At 45.0% G+C, this 15,135-nt stretch overlaps 1 protein-coding gene across 3 annotated transcripts in view; it reads right to left on the reverse strand.

Moving 5' to 3' along the window:
• Positions 1-15,135, reverse strand: part of LOC137358541 (integrin alpha-7-like) — a 155,073-nt gene that overhangs the window by 84,685 nt on the left and 55,253 nt on the right. For all 3 annotated transcript variants that reach the window (XM_068024485.1, XM_068024484.1, XM_068024483.1), the window contains exon 2: positions 1,075-1,202. In XM_068024485.1, coding sequence (XP_067880586.1) covers positions 1,075-1,202 — 128 coding nt within the window. The remainder of the gene's footprint in view (positions 1-1,074; positions 1,203-15,135) is intronic.

The raw sequence follows: 15,135 nt of genomic DNA on the forward strand, positions 1-15,135 counted from the left end.
CTCTTGTCGGTTCTCTCACCACCTACCACAGGCCCAGTCTGGCAGATATGTCCTTCAGGAGTTGGCCAGCTCAGTCAGTAGTGGTGCTACTGAGCCACTCTTGGTGATGGACATTGAAGTCCCCCACCCAGAGTTCGTTCTGTGCCCTTGCTACACTCATTGCTTCTTGCAAGTGGTTTTCCTAGGGCCTAAGCTCTGAAATTCCCTCCCCAAACCTTTCCGCCTCTCCCCCTAATCCTTTAAGACGCTGCTTAGAACTTTGACTGATCTTCTGGTCATCTGTCCTAATATCTCCTCACGTGGCTCAATGTAAAGGCCTGCTACCCGACCCAAACCCGACGGGACCCGACGACACGTGTCAGGTTCGGGTCGGGTCCGTCTTTCGGGCTCGGCTGGGGTCGGGCCGAATCCGGGTCAGACACACACAGTACTCCACAGACTCTGAGACTGCGCAATGAGCGACTGAGTGTCTCTATGACGTCTTCGTGCTTATGCTGCACCTTCCTTCCATTCCATCCATCCAAAAGTGGTAAGTACAGTGAGTGCACTATGGTCGGGTCGGGTCAGGCGCGGGTTGGGTCAGGCACGGGAAAAAATGGAAGGACTTGGGCCGGGTCGGACTCAAGTCCGATGTGGCTCTTTCCGGTACGTGTCGGGTTTTTGTTTTCCAAACCTGAGCAGCTCTTTAGCTCGGTACCAAATTTTGTTTGAAGCGCCTTGAGATGTTTTACTGTGGTAAAGGCACTATGCAACTGCAAGTTGTTGTATATTGTCAAGAATTTCACACAATCCCAACAAAACAGCAAAATCGCTGTGTACTTAAAGTTGTCTCTTGTTTCTCTGCTTTGCGTTTTACAGCCACTGGTTAAAGCCATCCAGGGAGTGGACATAAATCAGTGCCTGTGTAACAACCTATCAGGAAGCTCAGACATGAGCGAACACTGACCCAATCAGAAAGTTCGAGCACGACACTACAATCACAAATAAATTTAAATGTAACAATCAGTCAGGTCTGTGTGTACAAAATGGGGGAGGGGGGGGAAACAAACAACAAAAAAAAAGAGTTTGTCTGACCATCATTATCAATGTTGACTTGATCACACTCATCATCTTCAGTTATTATTGGGCAGGCAAAGAGTCCTCCAGTGCGATTGGCGAACTGCTGTGATTGGGCACGGGCCAGAGGTGCTCCCACCAGAATCCTGCAAAGAAACAAGAGAAACAATGTTTAACATGCTACATTAACAACTGCCAAGGACTAATGACAGACCATAAAGAGGTCTGTATGATTCTGCCACAGAACAGTGGACCAGTGCTAGACTATATATAACAAGACCTGCATAATGCTGACCTGGATCAGGGGCGACCGGAATCTGGCACCCAACTCTTTCACGTAACATCTTCTAGTCTGCATGGGATCTATTTTCAAGGCATCAGCCAACGTTTTACTGTAACTGGCCAGCAAGAGACTAAGTGCTGCAGAGGTGACTCTGGTACTGATTTCTCAACTATCCAGAGAAACTACTCAGTGTCTCTTCTCATTCTCTCCACTCCCTTCCCAATGACCAGGCCAAGATCAGGAACTGTGGATCAGTGAGTAGTACTCTCACTTCTGAAGCCAGAAGGTTGTGGATTCAAGTCCCACTCCAGGAACTGAGAGCAGAATCCAGGCTAATACTCCAGTGCACAGTGGTGCAGTGGTTAGCACCGCAGCCTCACAGCTCCAGTGACCTGGGTTCAGTTCTGGGTACTTCCTCTGTGGAGTTTGCAAGTTCTCCCTGTGACTGTGTGGGTTTCCTCCAACATGCCAAAGACTTGTGGGTTAATAGGTAAATTGGCGATTGTAAATTGTAGCTGAAGGTAGGGCCGCAAATGGTGGAGCGTTAAAAAGTGCCCTTCTCCTATCAAGACACTTACCCTGTCTCCGCAGCTTATTGTATGTACCCTTGACAGTTTATCTCTTTCTCCTTCTGTTCCTGTAGTGGAGATTACTTTCCTATAATTTTTTTCCCTTGAATGACAGATACCCACTGTGCCAGTCATGGTACAATGCAAACAAACATAAAGGGGGGAATTTTAACATGGCCGAGCGGGTGGAAGGTTAAATGGGCAAATATGGCAGCATGGTGGGTAGCTGGCTCCAACCCACTGACTTCTGGGTTTTACTGAGGCAGGACAAGGCGCGGGCAGCCAACCTGCTCTCAGGAGGCGGGTTGGATTTTTTAATATTTTAATGAGGCTGGAGGCTCAGATTTAACCTGTGTCGCAGGTTTAACCATGGCTGGCCGGGTTTCTGGGCCTCGGGAAACCCGGCAGCTACAGCCAGGCGAGGACAGCCTCGACGAGAAGGTAAGTGCCTTCACAGCACTGCTTGTGGGTCAGGAGGAGCAGGAGTACTTCCCTTCAGACCCCAAGCACCTCCATTACCAAACCTCTACCCCACACCCTGGGGTCAGGGATTAGACCTAGCTGGTCCTGAGGCCTCCTTCGGAGTGTTGCCCTCTTGACTGGAAACCAAGCCTGTCAGTTGGGGCGGGGAACCTGTCAGGGCCAAAAGTCACACGCTGTGGAGATAAAACTCCACAGTATGTGGGTGTTAGGATTAGGTGAGAAGGGGTCAAAAGGCTCCCCTCCTGTCCCTCTCCTTGTTTGACTGCAACAGGTTGATAGGTTAATTGGCCATTATAAATTGCCCCTAGTATAGGTAGGTGGTAGGGAAATATAGGGACAGGTGGGGATGTGGTAGCAATATGGAATTAGTGTAGGATTAGTACAAATGGGTGGTTGATGGTCGGCACAGACTCGGTGGGCCGAAGGGCCTGTTTCAGTGCTGTATCTCTAACTAACTAACTAACTAACAGAGTTTATTGCTTTTAAACAGTGAATGTACTTACCAATTCGGTAGTGTTTCACCTTTTATGTGCTATGATTATGAAAGAACCAATCAGACAGGTTTTCTTGAGTTTAAACAAGAAAGATGTTAGTTTATTGTCCTTAAAATTAAATCCTGATCTAAGTAAAATAATAAACTACGCTCCAACTTTCACACTCACACACACACAGACGAGAATCACACACACACACATATAGGTTATCGAGTGATGAAGAATAGTTTGGGTTGGATTAGAGTCCAGATCAAGTAAAAATAATATACAGTCTGCAGGGTCTGGTAATTCAGTTGTCTTCCAGCTGAATGCGTGGCTCTCTCTACTTTTTTAAAAAATGAGGTCCAAAGTCTAAGAATCCCAAATCTCTCACAGATTGTATTATTTCAATATTTATTTCCTGGAGGTATGTCTCCACTAGTGAATGCTGCAAGGTGGCTTTGAATGTGCTGCTAATGAGGGTGATCCTAGATAATTCATTCAACTGTTCAAGCCATTGTCCTGGGTGGACGCTTTTTAGACATGTGTCTCCGCTTCGATGTCCTGGAATGTGATGTATTTCAATGCAGATTGTGGTGGCCATCTTGGCTGCCAGCATTTTAAAAGTTAAATGTAGGATTCCAGCTTTCCTTTTTAAATGTTTAATGTAGGTATACAACCGATGAATTAAAAATCCTCATTTGGCATAGCGTGTTTTACTGAGAGTGGGGAAACCCAAACATCTGGGTTTCCCTTGCACTACCGGACCTACTTGCTCCCAGTGCGTCGACAAGTAAAAGGTGTCCTGTGTGACCAACAACCACCTCACGGGTGCAATCAATTCACTGAGCCATGACGGCAGTCACATTTTACTCACAGAAATGGAAATGGAGGGGGAGGGGAAAGAGAGAGAGAGAGAGAGAGAGAGAAACTAAAGTATCTGTTCTGTATCCATCAGACAAACCAGCAAATAGTCAGGAATGAATGGCAAATCTGTGGTGGACTGTAAATTGCTGTTGGCTTTGAATAAACACCATACTTAACTCATCCGGGTACTGAAATTCCCCTGTGGCTTAAGTTTTTTACAGGCACTGAGAGGTTCCAGGAACAGCATTGATTCATTTTTTTGCATTTAATTTTCTCCCTCTCCTCTGTTGAAGTCATTCAACATCGCACCACAGTGGCCATTCTTCAGGTGCAAGCCTGGACTGTGTTATTTGAACGTATGGGGAAACACCCTAGTTGAGCCTGCTCCTGTTGTAAGCAGATGTCCACACAGACACTTTCCGAGGTTGGGAGTTCTGAGGATTGTGGTAAAGAGCAGGAACCATGACTGATTTCCCCTCCATTTATAACAGCCCATCAAAGTGCCCTCACGAACGCCCTGCCTGAGATCAGCTAACAGAACAAACAGTGGATGAAGTTCGAGTTCTTGGTCTCTATTGCTCAGTGGTGAGGCATTTATCCATCCCCTGGGAGGGGACCAATAAATTGGACAGCTTGGATCAGGATTAGACAGTTCATGATTCCTTGATCAAAAGTCACGCATGACAAGAGTGAGTGACTGGGGAAATGATTTAGTCGTTTGGAATTCTATGCTTGGATTGGATCAGCATGTGTTTATCTGCTGTGAACTGTACTGTAAACGCAGTTTAACAGCAAGAACATAAGAACATAAAAAATAGGAGCAGGAGTAGGCCATTCGGCCCCTCAAGCCTGCCCCACCATTCAATAAGATCATGGCTGATCTGCCCCAGACCTCAACTCCGCTTTCATGCCAGCTCTTCATAGCCCTCAACTCCCCAATATTTCAAAAATCTATCAACCTCCTCTTTAAATACTTTCAGTGATCTAGCCTCCACAACTCTCTGGGGTAGAGAATTCCAGACATTCACTACCCTCTAAGAGAAGAAATTCCTTTGCATCACAGTTTTAAATGAATGTCCCCTTATTCTGTAACTATGTCCTCTGGTTCGAGATTCTCCCACCAGTGGAAACATCTTCTCAATATCTACTCTGTCAAGCCCCCTCAGAATCTTGCACGTTTCAATAAGATCACCCCTCATTCTTCTAAACTCTAATGAATAAAGGCCTAACCTGTTTAGCCATTCTTGATAAGTCAACCCCTTCATCCCAGGAATCAGCCTAGTGAATCTCTTTTGAACTGCTTCCAATGCCAGTATATCCTTTCTTAAATATGGGACCAAAACTGTACACAGTACTCCAGGTGCGGCCTGTACACCCTGTACAGTTATAACAAGACTTCCCTATTTTTAAACTCCAACCCCCAAGTGTTGTGCTTTTTCTCTTTTGGCATTTCCCAGTGAGCTGTAGTACAGAGCCCTATTGTGTTGGTGGTATTTTCGGCAGTTTACTGTCCCTCAACTGTGTTAAAACTTCCTGCCTTATTTGGACAGCCTCAGGCCTCAAGCACTCTTGCTGCTATTTGAAGCACATTCCTGCAGAGTTCCTTTACCGTGACCAGACCTTCACACTCATATGATCTTGGGCCCTGTTTAACGTTAGTGGATGTTCAAATTTTCTTGATGTTCAATAGGATAAACACAACCCTGCTTTACAAAGACAAAAAGCTAAACTGAACAGGTTTAGTTGACACAAAGCTGTCCCATCTGAGGTGGCCTCAACTCCATGTGTCGAAAAGCCCATTTTTCCACCATCGCCATCTTTCCTGCAAAGCATTGTGGATAGACTGACGTCACAGCAAATGCCAGAAATCCTCAGCCGGTCTGGCAGCATCTGTGGAGAGAGAAACCGAATCAATGTCTCAGGTCGATGGCCTTTCATCAGAACTGGCAAGTTCATCGACCTGAGAGGTAAACTCTGTGTTTCTCTGTCCACAGATGCTGCTAGACCTGCTGAGCATTTCCAGCATTTTCTGCTTTTATTTCAGATTTCCGCATTTTGTAGAATGACATCATGCTAGCCAACCTGTGCTCCACGGATGTCTTCCAGCTTTTGGTGGCTCATGAAATTAATCGGAATCATTGATCGTGATCCAGAATTCTGGGCAACCTTAGAAAGCTCAGCAACCAAAGATATAATAAAAAGTAGTCAGCACGGATTTCAAAAGAGAAAGTCATGTTTGACCAATCTTATCGAATTCTTTGAAAAAGTAACAGAAAGAGTAGATAAGAGCACACACGCCTCTGAGTCAGCAGGTTCCAGCCTCACGTTCCACTCCAGGACTTGAGCACAAAGCCTAGGCTGACACTCTAGTGCAGACTGAGGGAGTGCTGCACTGACAGAGGTGCCATCTTTCAGATGAGATGCTAAACGGAGACCCCATCTGCACTCTCAGGTGGGCATAAAAGATCCCACGGCAATAGTTTGAAGAAGAGCAAAGGAGTTCTCCCCGGTGTCCTGGCCAATATTTATCCCTCAATCAACATGACAAAAACAGATTATCTGGTCATCATCACATCGCTGTTTGTGGGAGCTTGCTGTGTGCAAATTGGCTGCTGTGTTTCCTACATTACAACAGTGACTACACTTCAAAAGTACTTCAGTGGCTGTAAAGTGCTTTGGGATGTTTTGAGGTCATGAAAGGCACTATATAAATGCAAGTCCTTTTTTTTAAAAAATGCGGTCAATGTAATATATTTGGATTTTCAAAAGGCCTGAAATAGGGAGACAGATATTCTACTGGAGACTCCTGTGTAAACTAGGAGAGCATTCAGTAGCAATCCCATCCAGGAACCCTGCTGAAATGTTTCAAAATATGGAAGCCCAAATGGACCCTGTTGCAATTTTGCTCGGTGCCCTGCGAACATACTTGAAGTTGTAATCCTCTACACCACCTTTAAATCAACCCGTGGCAGCACCCAATTTGAACAAGTCATTAAGTTACTGAAATTTAGCAGGCTCATATCTGTTGGACACTAAACAGAGCGTTGATTTAACTCCTTTTCTTTAAATCCCAAGCATTCTTTTTTATGTCTGAGTAGGATTTGAACTCAGGCCTCGGAGATGAAAGCGAGATATTCTAACAGACTGCATCTCAGGAAGGAAAACATATTTCAGTGAAAAGTGAGACTAAAGCCTAAAAATTAATGAAGCAACAGATCAGGGCAAATGATGAATCTTGGTGCTTAATGATGGTGTGAAGTATTGATTCAAGGTACTGTAAAATAAAAGCACACCTAATTTAAGCAACCAGCACTACCCTCAAAAGCTATCAGGAATGGTAACCTGTCCTCTGTTACTACACATTTCTTCCCAGTTACCGCTAACGTACTGTCTTGACCAATGAGATTACCATTTCTATTACCTCTTCATAGCTACTGTTAACAGTTAGCCAGTGTCTAGCCATTACATGCCCTGTTTTTCAGTTACCACAAGACACTGTTTATTTACAGAAAATTGGGCAGGGGGGGAAGCAACCAGACTGAATCATAAGCTAGAGTGAAGGAAGAAAATGGTTTATCCAGCACTATTCATAATGGAGAGCCAGAGAGGAGAGAGAGAGAGAGAGAACCTTAGGGAGGAGGAACCCTGGCTGATTTTCCCCACTTTTAGCTCGGGAGTACTTGGCCAATTGTATAGTCCAACTGCTGCCCTGGTCAAGATCAGCTAACTCAGCATAGACTAGGGATTGGTCTGTTCAGCTCAGCGTCACAGCATTCTGAGCTACCGAGAGCTTTCTAAAATGAATTATTGGTAAGTTTCAAGGTTCCCAATTTATCCCATCCATAGAACATTTGACCTGTCAACATTGAGACAAAGATTAAATTTAGGAGCTAAAGGCTAAAATATTAAAACCAGAGGAGACATATCAGTTGCCAGGAGTCTCTCAGATATTTTTGGAAGATTGCAAACCCTGGACTTGCCCTGTTGGAACATGGTAGTAACTGATCGAAATCTTGGACTACAGGAGAAATGAACGACCTTGGAGTCAACATCTTGTTAATGAACCTTCCCACGATCTACTTCAACTTACATCGCTCCTCTACATCTTAAATGTTTAGTCTTTAGCTCTTAAGAGTTAAACCTTGTCTGCAAGCTGACATTATGCTTCTTACAGAACTACAAGATACAAACTCCATCTACAAGAATGAGAAAAATAGGGAATAAAAGGGGCCACACATCTATGAAGAACCCTCATTACTGTGTGGAAATTCTCCGAGGCATTTTGGCTAAATGCCTCAAGTCTTCCTAAGCTTCTGACTGGATTTCCCAGCAAGAGGAAAGATGCAAGCAGTGAGCTAAAATGTTTCAGAAGATCCTCCACTCAGCAGTGAAGACAAAAACAATAGAAAGGAGCAATTCTTCATTGTAAGAAAATTGAGGAACCTGTAAGATCCTATGGGCCTGTAAGTTCTGTTAATAAACAAGAACCATACGGCTCTGTAAAATTTCCCCTCAACTCCATCAAGAGGAAGACATCAGTTCCATATCAATTTATACTCCAACCCTTAGCAAATCTCCAGATTTGGTGGGCTGAATTTTATTAGCGGTGGCATGCTTTGAAGCCTTCCGACATGGAAACACCGCCGCTGAGCGCACCCCGCCCGCCGATATTTTGTGCAGGGGCTCATTTAAATGGAGGGTGCGGAGCGGCTGCCCCCATTGACGTAGAGGGGGCAGCCGCTCCGTCCCAGGCAATGGCGTCCGGCGCCAGACGCCATTTTTAAAGGGCTTCAAGCCCTGAAGAAAAATTTGAATGTTTAAAGAGAAAGTACTTTGTTATTTTTATTTTAAAAGGTTCCAAAGCAGGAAGCCCCTTCCCAACCCCCCCCCCCCCCCCCAATGGTTGTTTTATATGCCAATATGACAAACATTAATTTTATTCCCACCCTCAACTCTCCCCCCCAACCTCGTCATTTTTGCCCCTCAACCCCTTCCCACCATCCCCACAGCCAATAAAAAACATTTTCCCCACTCTTCCCCACCACCCCCCTGAATATTTCAGTCCTCCCCCCTCCCAGCAGTGTCTCGCCTCAGAACTCCGTACAGAGTTCCAAAGGTGGCGAATTACGACCAGTGGCCGTATAATCGCCATGGGACGGCTGCCAGGACCTGGCAAGTTAATTTCCATATCTATTCTGCTAATTTGAATATTGAAATTAAGGCCCCGTCGCTTGGCAGCAGGAGGGGGGGGGGCCCCACCGCCGCCGGTTAATATGCGGCGGGGCCTTCTTGGTGTTGTCGGTTGTGGTGGGCCGTTCCCGCAAGCATTTTACAGGCCTCCCCGCCATGATCCACGACATCGAGGGGCTGGTAAAATCCAGCCCGGTATGTCTCTTCCTAATCTTTGATATCTGTGTATTGTGCATATCGATGGCTTCAGACCCATGTAATAGTCTTCACCTTAATTCCTCCACAGAGAACTATTACCGGCACGGAGACGAAGACGTGTCTGCAGCACCTTTCAATACTTTGATGGCCTCCAGACACTGAACATTCAGTGCATGGAAATGTACATGTAAGGGATTATCAGGCACTCATCTGTTGTTCTCTAACTCAGTGGGGAAAGCCTCCGGAAGAAAAATTAGCTTCAAAGTCAACGTACATGCTTGCAAATACACAATAAAGATGGATTAAAGCTCAATAAAACACATGAGGGAGAACGGAATAGAAGGGTATGCTGAACAGGAGAGATGAACTGGGGTGGGAGAGGCTTGTGTGCAGCATAACTACCAGCACTGAACCATTGGGCCGAATGGCCTGTGATATAAATTCTACATAATGTGCAATGATATTTGGCCTTTTTGATCGAACAGAGTAGATTGAGAAGCTGGAAAGGGAAAGAAACAATCGGCATCTCCTCTCGCTGTTAACTGTCTTTACAAGTTGAGATGTAATTTATGAGTCAGGGGAAAAGAAAAAATTAACAAGCAGTCTTATGACCAGCACATAGTGATATTCTGGTTTGGCTCTGAGCCTAGCACCTCTGCAGGGAAAAATCAGCATCAATTTGGAAGTGAGTATAATTTTAAGTAAGTGATTTATACACATGGCAGTGTTTAGATCACCACTGCAGGTGCATGAGGCTGTTTAGTTAAACAAATAATAATTATCAGCCTCCGTTAAAAATCAACTGATATCCTGACTTTTGAAGTTGTCTGCAGTCACTGCTTGTAAACTGGGTACAAATTCATTCCACTTAGCCTTAAAATACTGTACTTAACAACAATATATTTCATTCAAGTCCTATAAATGTTCAAATAAGTTTTTTATCCTGCCTCTTCTATTTGATTTTGCTTGATGCTACAGAATCTGTAGGCAAACATAGCAGTGTTCTTCTACCCACAAAACAACAAGGAGATGAATGAACACGGCCATGAAACATAATGGCCTTTGTGCTGCTGGAAACCCTGGGCAAGGGGCTGGCATTGGCTGGTATTTTATGGCCCCCCACCCCCCACAGGAGCGGGCGGGTGGCTGGGGGGAGGGGTAAAATTGAGTGGGAGGTGAGGGGAGGCGGGTGCATTCATGCCTTCTTGCCCCTGCTGCAATTTTATCACGGGCGGCAGCAGAAATAAACGGCCCGCCCACCCCAGGCCAATCAAGGGCCTTAGGTGGCCAATTAACTGACACTTAAGGGCCTTCTCCCGCCGCCGCTGGTATTTTACCCACGGCATGCGGACAGCAAAGGCCCCACAGAAGGCCACCAGGTAAAACCTGTCCCCCACAAAGGACCCCCCCCCCTCCCACCAAAGCCCCAACCACCCCCACTGAAATAAAGTCCATCCCCCTCCCAACCTGCCCCACGTTAAATTCCGGCTGTTATCTTTGACAGGAAACCATCAAATTCGAGGGTGGAGACATTCTGGAGTTCACTTGAATACCTTTGGGGAGCAAGGAGTATTTCTGCAGAACTTTCCCTCAGATTGAATAGATGGAGTAAAATCAATGATGGCGCCCAATCTACATGGTCTGTTAAAGGGGGAAGCTCGATAGGCTTCAAGGTCTTTTTGTTGTTTCATGCCTTATATTCTAATGGCCCTGTAATTATCCAGTGAGCTACAAGTATACAAATGTAGTGTTTTTCCTCTAGTTTTTTTTAATACCTCTGCTAAAATAACAGAGGAATTTCAGCTGAATGTCCGAAGTATTCATATACCAATATTCTGGAGCATACGTTCAGGGATACTGTCCTGAAGGTCGTAGATTTCCTACCTTCGCATTCTTCCCTTGGAGAGTAGTGTGAAGTAGTGGAAGGATTCGCAGCCTGATTAGCAGTCCCACAGGCTGTGACATGAACACTCTTTCCATGGCTGTAACTATCTTTATACCAGCCAATATGGTGGTTAGTCCGATACGACAGGCGGGTTTTATGGGTTTGCACAGCCCATATGATTGGCGGGGGAGGGGGGGTCACCCAGCAGTCGCAAGGATCCTGCTGGACGTCAACCCAGAATTCAGAGCCAGAGCTCAGGTCTCCACTCCCTGGGACTGTCCAGTGCGGAGTTCAAATCCTGCACCTTCTGACTGAAAAGGTGGGAATGCAACCACTAAACCAAAGGCTCACTCCATTCTTAACAGAATATAGGTTTTAGTCATCAGCTGGCACCACTGAGCTTTATTGGGTTCTGTTACCAAAATTAGGAATCAGTCAATTGAATTTATAAGTGGGGTTTTGGGTTCCTCCAGTCATACAGGTGGTCTTGAGAAAGCAGCACCACATCGATCTTACTGGAGTCCTACTTTTCCCCACGACGCATACAAGTTTAGGAAGAAGTAGATGGAGAGAAATTAGTTACTCAGGTGGGAGAGTCCAGAACAAGTGGGAATAACCTTAAAATTAGAGCTAGGCCACCCAGGGGTGACGTCAGGAAGCACTTCTTCATGCAAAGGGGAGTGGAAACCTGCAACTCTCTCCCCAAAAAACTGTTCAGGCTGGGGTTCAATTGAACATTTCCAAACCTGAGATTGATAGATTTTTGTTAGGCAAGGGTATTAAGAGGAATGGAACCAAGCTGGGTAGATGCAGTCAAGATACAGATCAAACAGGATCTAATTGAATGGCAGAATAGCCTCAAGAGGCTGACTGGCACACTTCTATTCCCATTGTTCCCAGATCATACTTGCTGAACTTTCATTTGCAGTTGAAGTGAACTAGGTGATTAGACGAACAGGATCTGGCACATGGTGAAGAGTGAGGATTTGGTGGCCAGAGTCAGACCAATCAGGAAATGATTGGTCAGTCGTGTTGAAACTCATTGTAGAGTATGCCAGCAGATCACACTGGCATACGTCCAAATGAAACTGACCTCCAAAGAAGGCATTAGTCACACTGGCACTATTTCAGCACTCAAGATTCAGGTAGGTAATACTGTCCAACTATAACTGGATTGCAAATGAATTCTGAGCCAATCCAAACTCTGCACACCTGGGACACATGTCTTGACATTCCTGTCCCTACCCAATGGAGCGAAAAGTCATTTGGATGTTACATACTGTGCCAAAGAGCCATGAGAGCAGGTCATACTACTGGGAGGACAGGATGTGTAGCCTTTGAAGAGTAATCCAGGCTGATTAAATTATACAGCATTTTGGAGAACTAATATGGGGAAGTCACGTGCAATGAAGCTACATTCTGAGAAGTCGTGAGTTAAGAAAGTAAGTGGAGTGCTGTGATGTAATTGCTGAGCAGAAATGAATGCATTACATTAGTAACCTTGTGCAGATGCTGTCTTGCAATTTACCACTCTTGAAGGTGTGCATTTTACAGACGCAACAGGTGAAACTTCGTTTAACGCTTAATTTGACTGGAAAAATGTGCCATTTCAAAACAAACCCTTTTACCAGTAGAATTCAGGAGTGGCGGCAGTGCAACATGATAATGTCATGGTTTATTTAAGGTGGGTTTCAACAATCCAACTTACACAATAGGTTAGATGGTGCAGATTAGCACTTGACAGGAGCACCGATTGGAGAATCAGGCACTGAGGTCCCCGATTTGCCGTGCTCCTAATTTTCTGGCAATCCATTTTAAAATTGGAAACACAGCCAATCAGGTACAGCGACTTCCCTTCCTCCTGTCCCCGCACCCTATATTTTGGTTGACGTGCAATCTTTTCTTTCTTTTGGGCCTCCTTATCTCGAGAGACAATGGATACGCGCCTGGAGGTGGTCAGTGGTTTGTGAAGCAGCGCCTGGAGTGGCTATAAAGGCCAATTCTTCAACGTCATTTCTGCACCACAGACTTGGACCTTCATTAGCTGAAGCAAAAATCACACAAGGTGGGCAAGGGCCCATAATAAGTTATGTCAGCTGAGTCAGAAAGTTGTGGGTTCAAATCCCACTCCAGAGACTTGAGTACAAAATCTAGAGTTTAAATTTATTTTTGGGTTTACTTATGGGCCACTTGTGCCCCCCCAACCTGACTGTAGGGACCAATCCTGCAGGTCCCCAGCCTGTGATCTTCTGCTCCTGCCTGCCAGCCAGGTACTGCATCTGGCTGGGTTCCAGCAGGACTCTGATGTAATGAGGCCTGGCCTTGGGGAGGTGGTGGCGTAGTGGTAATGTCACTGGACTAGTAATCCAATGGCCCAGGCTAATGCCCTGGGGACACGGGTTCAAATCCCACCACGGCAGCTGGTGGAATTTAAATTCAATTAATTAATAAATTCAATAAAGTAATAAAGATTTGGAATTTAAAGCTAGTCTTAGTAATGGTGCCATGAAACTATCGATTGTTGTAAAAAACCATCTGGTTCACCAATGTCCTTTAGGGAAGGAAATCTGCTGTCCTTACCTGGTCTGGCCTACGTGTGACTCCAGCCCCACAGCAATGTGGTTGACTACCCTGTGAAATGGCCTAGCAAGCCACTCAGTTGTCAAGGGCAATTAGGTTTGGGCAACAAATGCTGGCCTTGCCAGTGATGCCCACATCCCATGTAAGGATAAATAAAAAGACTGACTGGTCCTCCATGCCTCCAACCCCCCCAACAGGGTGTGTCACCAACTTTAGAGTGCATGCACACCGTACCCATCTGCTCTTTAAGATCAATGTCCACGAGTGATTAAAATGAACGGCACTGGCCGAGTCAGATCAGTTCACGTTGATAAAGGACAGTGGGAGTTAGCAAGTTAGTGTGCAAGTGCAAACCCTACACTCTTTTGGATAGCTGAACGAGGATGAAACACAGAAGGTGCTCACCAAAATGTCGTGAATTAATCCCACTTCAACAAGAGACAGACACACAGAGAAACAACCACATATAGATTACTGGGGCAAATTATCCCAGCTTGTTCAGAAAATGGTCCACTAAATGGCAACATAAACAGCAACAGCTTGCATTCATATAGTGCCTTAAACCTAGAAAAAGGTCCCAAGGTGCTCCACAGAAGCATACTCAGACAAAAATCAATGTTGAGCCAAAGGAGATATGAAGAGTGGTGACTAAAAGGTTGGGCGAAGAGGTGGGTTTTAAGCAGGGTCCTAAAGGAGAAGAGAGAGGTGGAGAAGCAGAGAGGCACAGAGAGGGAAAAGTACCATATATAGTACAATGCTCCCAAATACATCTGCCAGTGAGAACAATTAGTGTTTAGACCAGTAGTTCATTATGCAACATTTTTATTTGGTAAAAACAGACCACTACATAGAGCAAAGCAGCAATCTAAAACTTTCAGGCATGGTACATTCTGAAAAGTTATATTCTTGAAAAGCTCTTTTCTCTCAGTTCTGATAGGTAATAAATAAAGAGCTCAGTCATGAGGATGAGGCCAACGCTGTTGAGAATGCATCATGAATTGGATCCCAAAGTGGACAATTGATGAGCCTGACTCTGAGCAAGTACAGGACACATCAGGACTCTGAGCAGAGGACACAACAACAACAACTTGCATTCATATAGCACCTTTAATGGAGTAACATGTCCCAAGGCACTTCACAGGAATGTGAGCAAACAAAATTTGACACCGAGCTAACCCAAGCCTCAAGAGGCACATTCTTCTTCTTTTTCTTTTGGGCCTCCTTATCTCATTAGTCTCAGTCTAAATGGAAAAACCCATGAAACTAAACACCAATAAAGCAGGATTAGGAAAAGGCAGCACTTGGTGGCATTAATAACCTGGAAGTTAAAATATTCTTGCCCTCTATTGAGGTAGACAGCACTATGCAGCACAAATACCACAGTCCACTCAAACTAGAATCAGCTGTCCTCTCCCAGTTTTTCATGGGATTAATGGAACTCATTGTCATATGGAATTTCATGGGGATCTGTCATTTTTGAAATGTTTTGAATACCTAGCAGTAATTTGTTTTAAAGTGGGAAGCCAAATATTCTACTCAACATTTTCCATG

This window comes from Heterodontus francisci, chromosome X (assembly GCF_036365525.1).
Source record: "Heterodontus francisci isolate sHetFra1 chromosome X, sHetFra1.hap1, whole genome shotgun sequence".
In the NCBI taxonomy this organism is placed as follows: Eukaryota; Metazoa; Chordata; class Chondrichthyes; order Heterodontiformes; family Heterodontidae; genus Heterodontus; species Heterodontus francisci.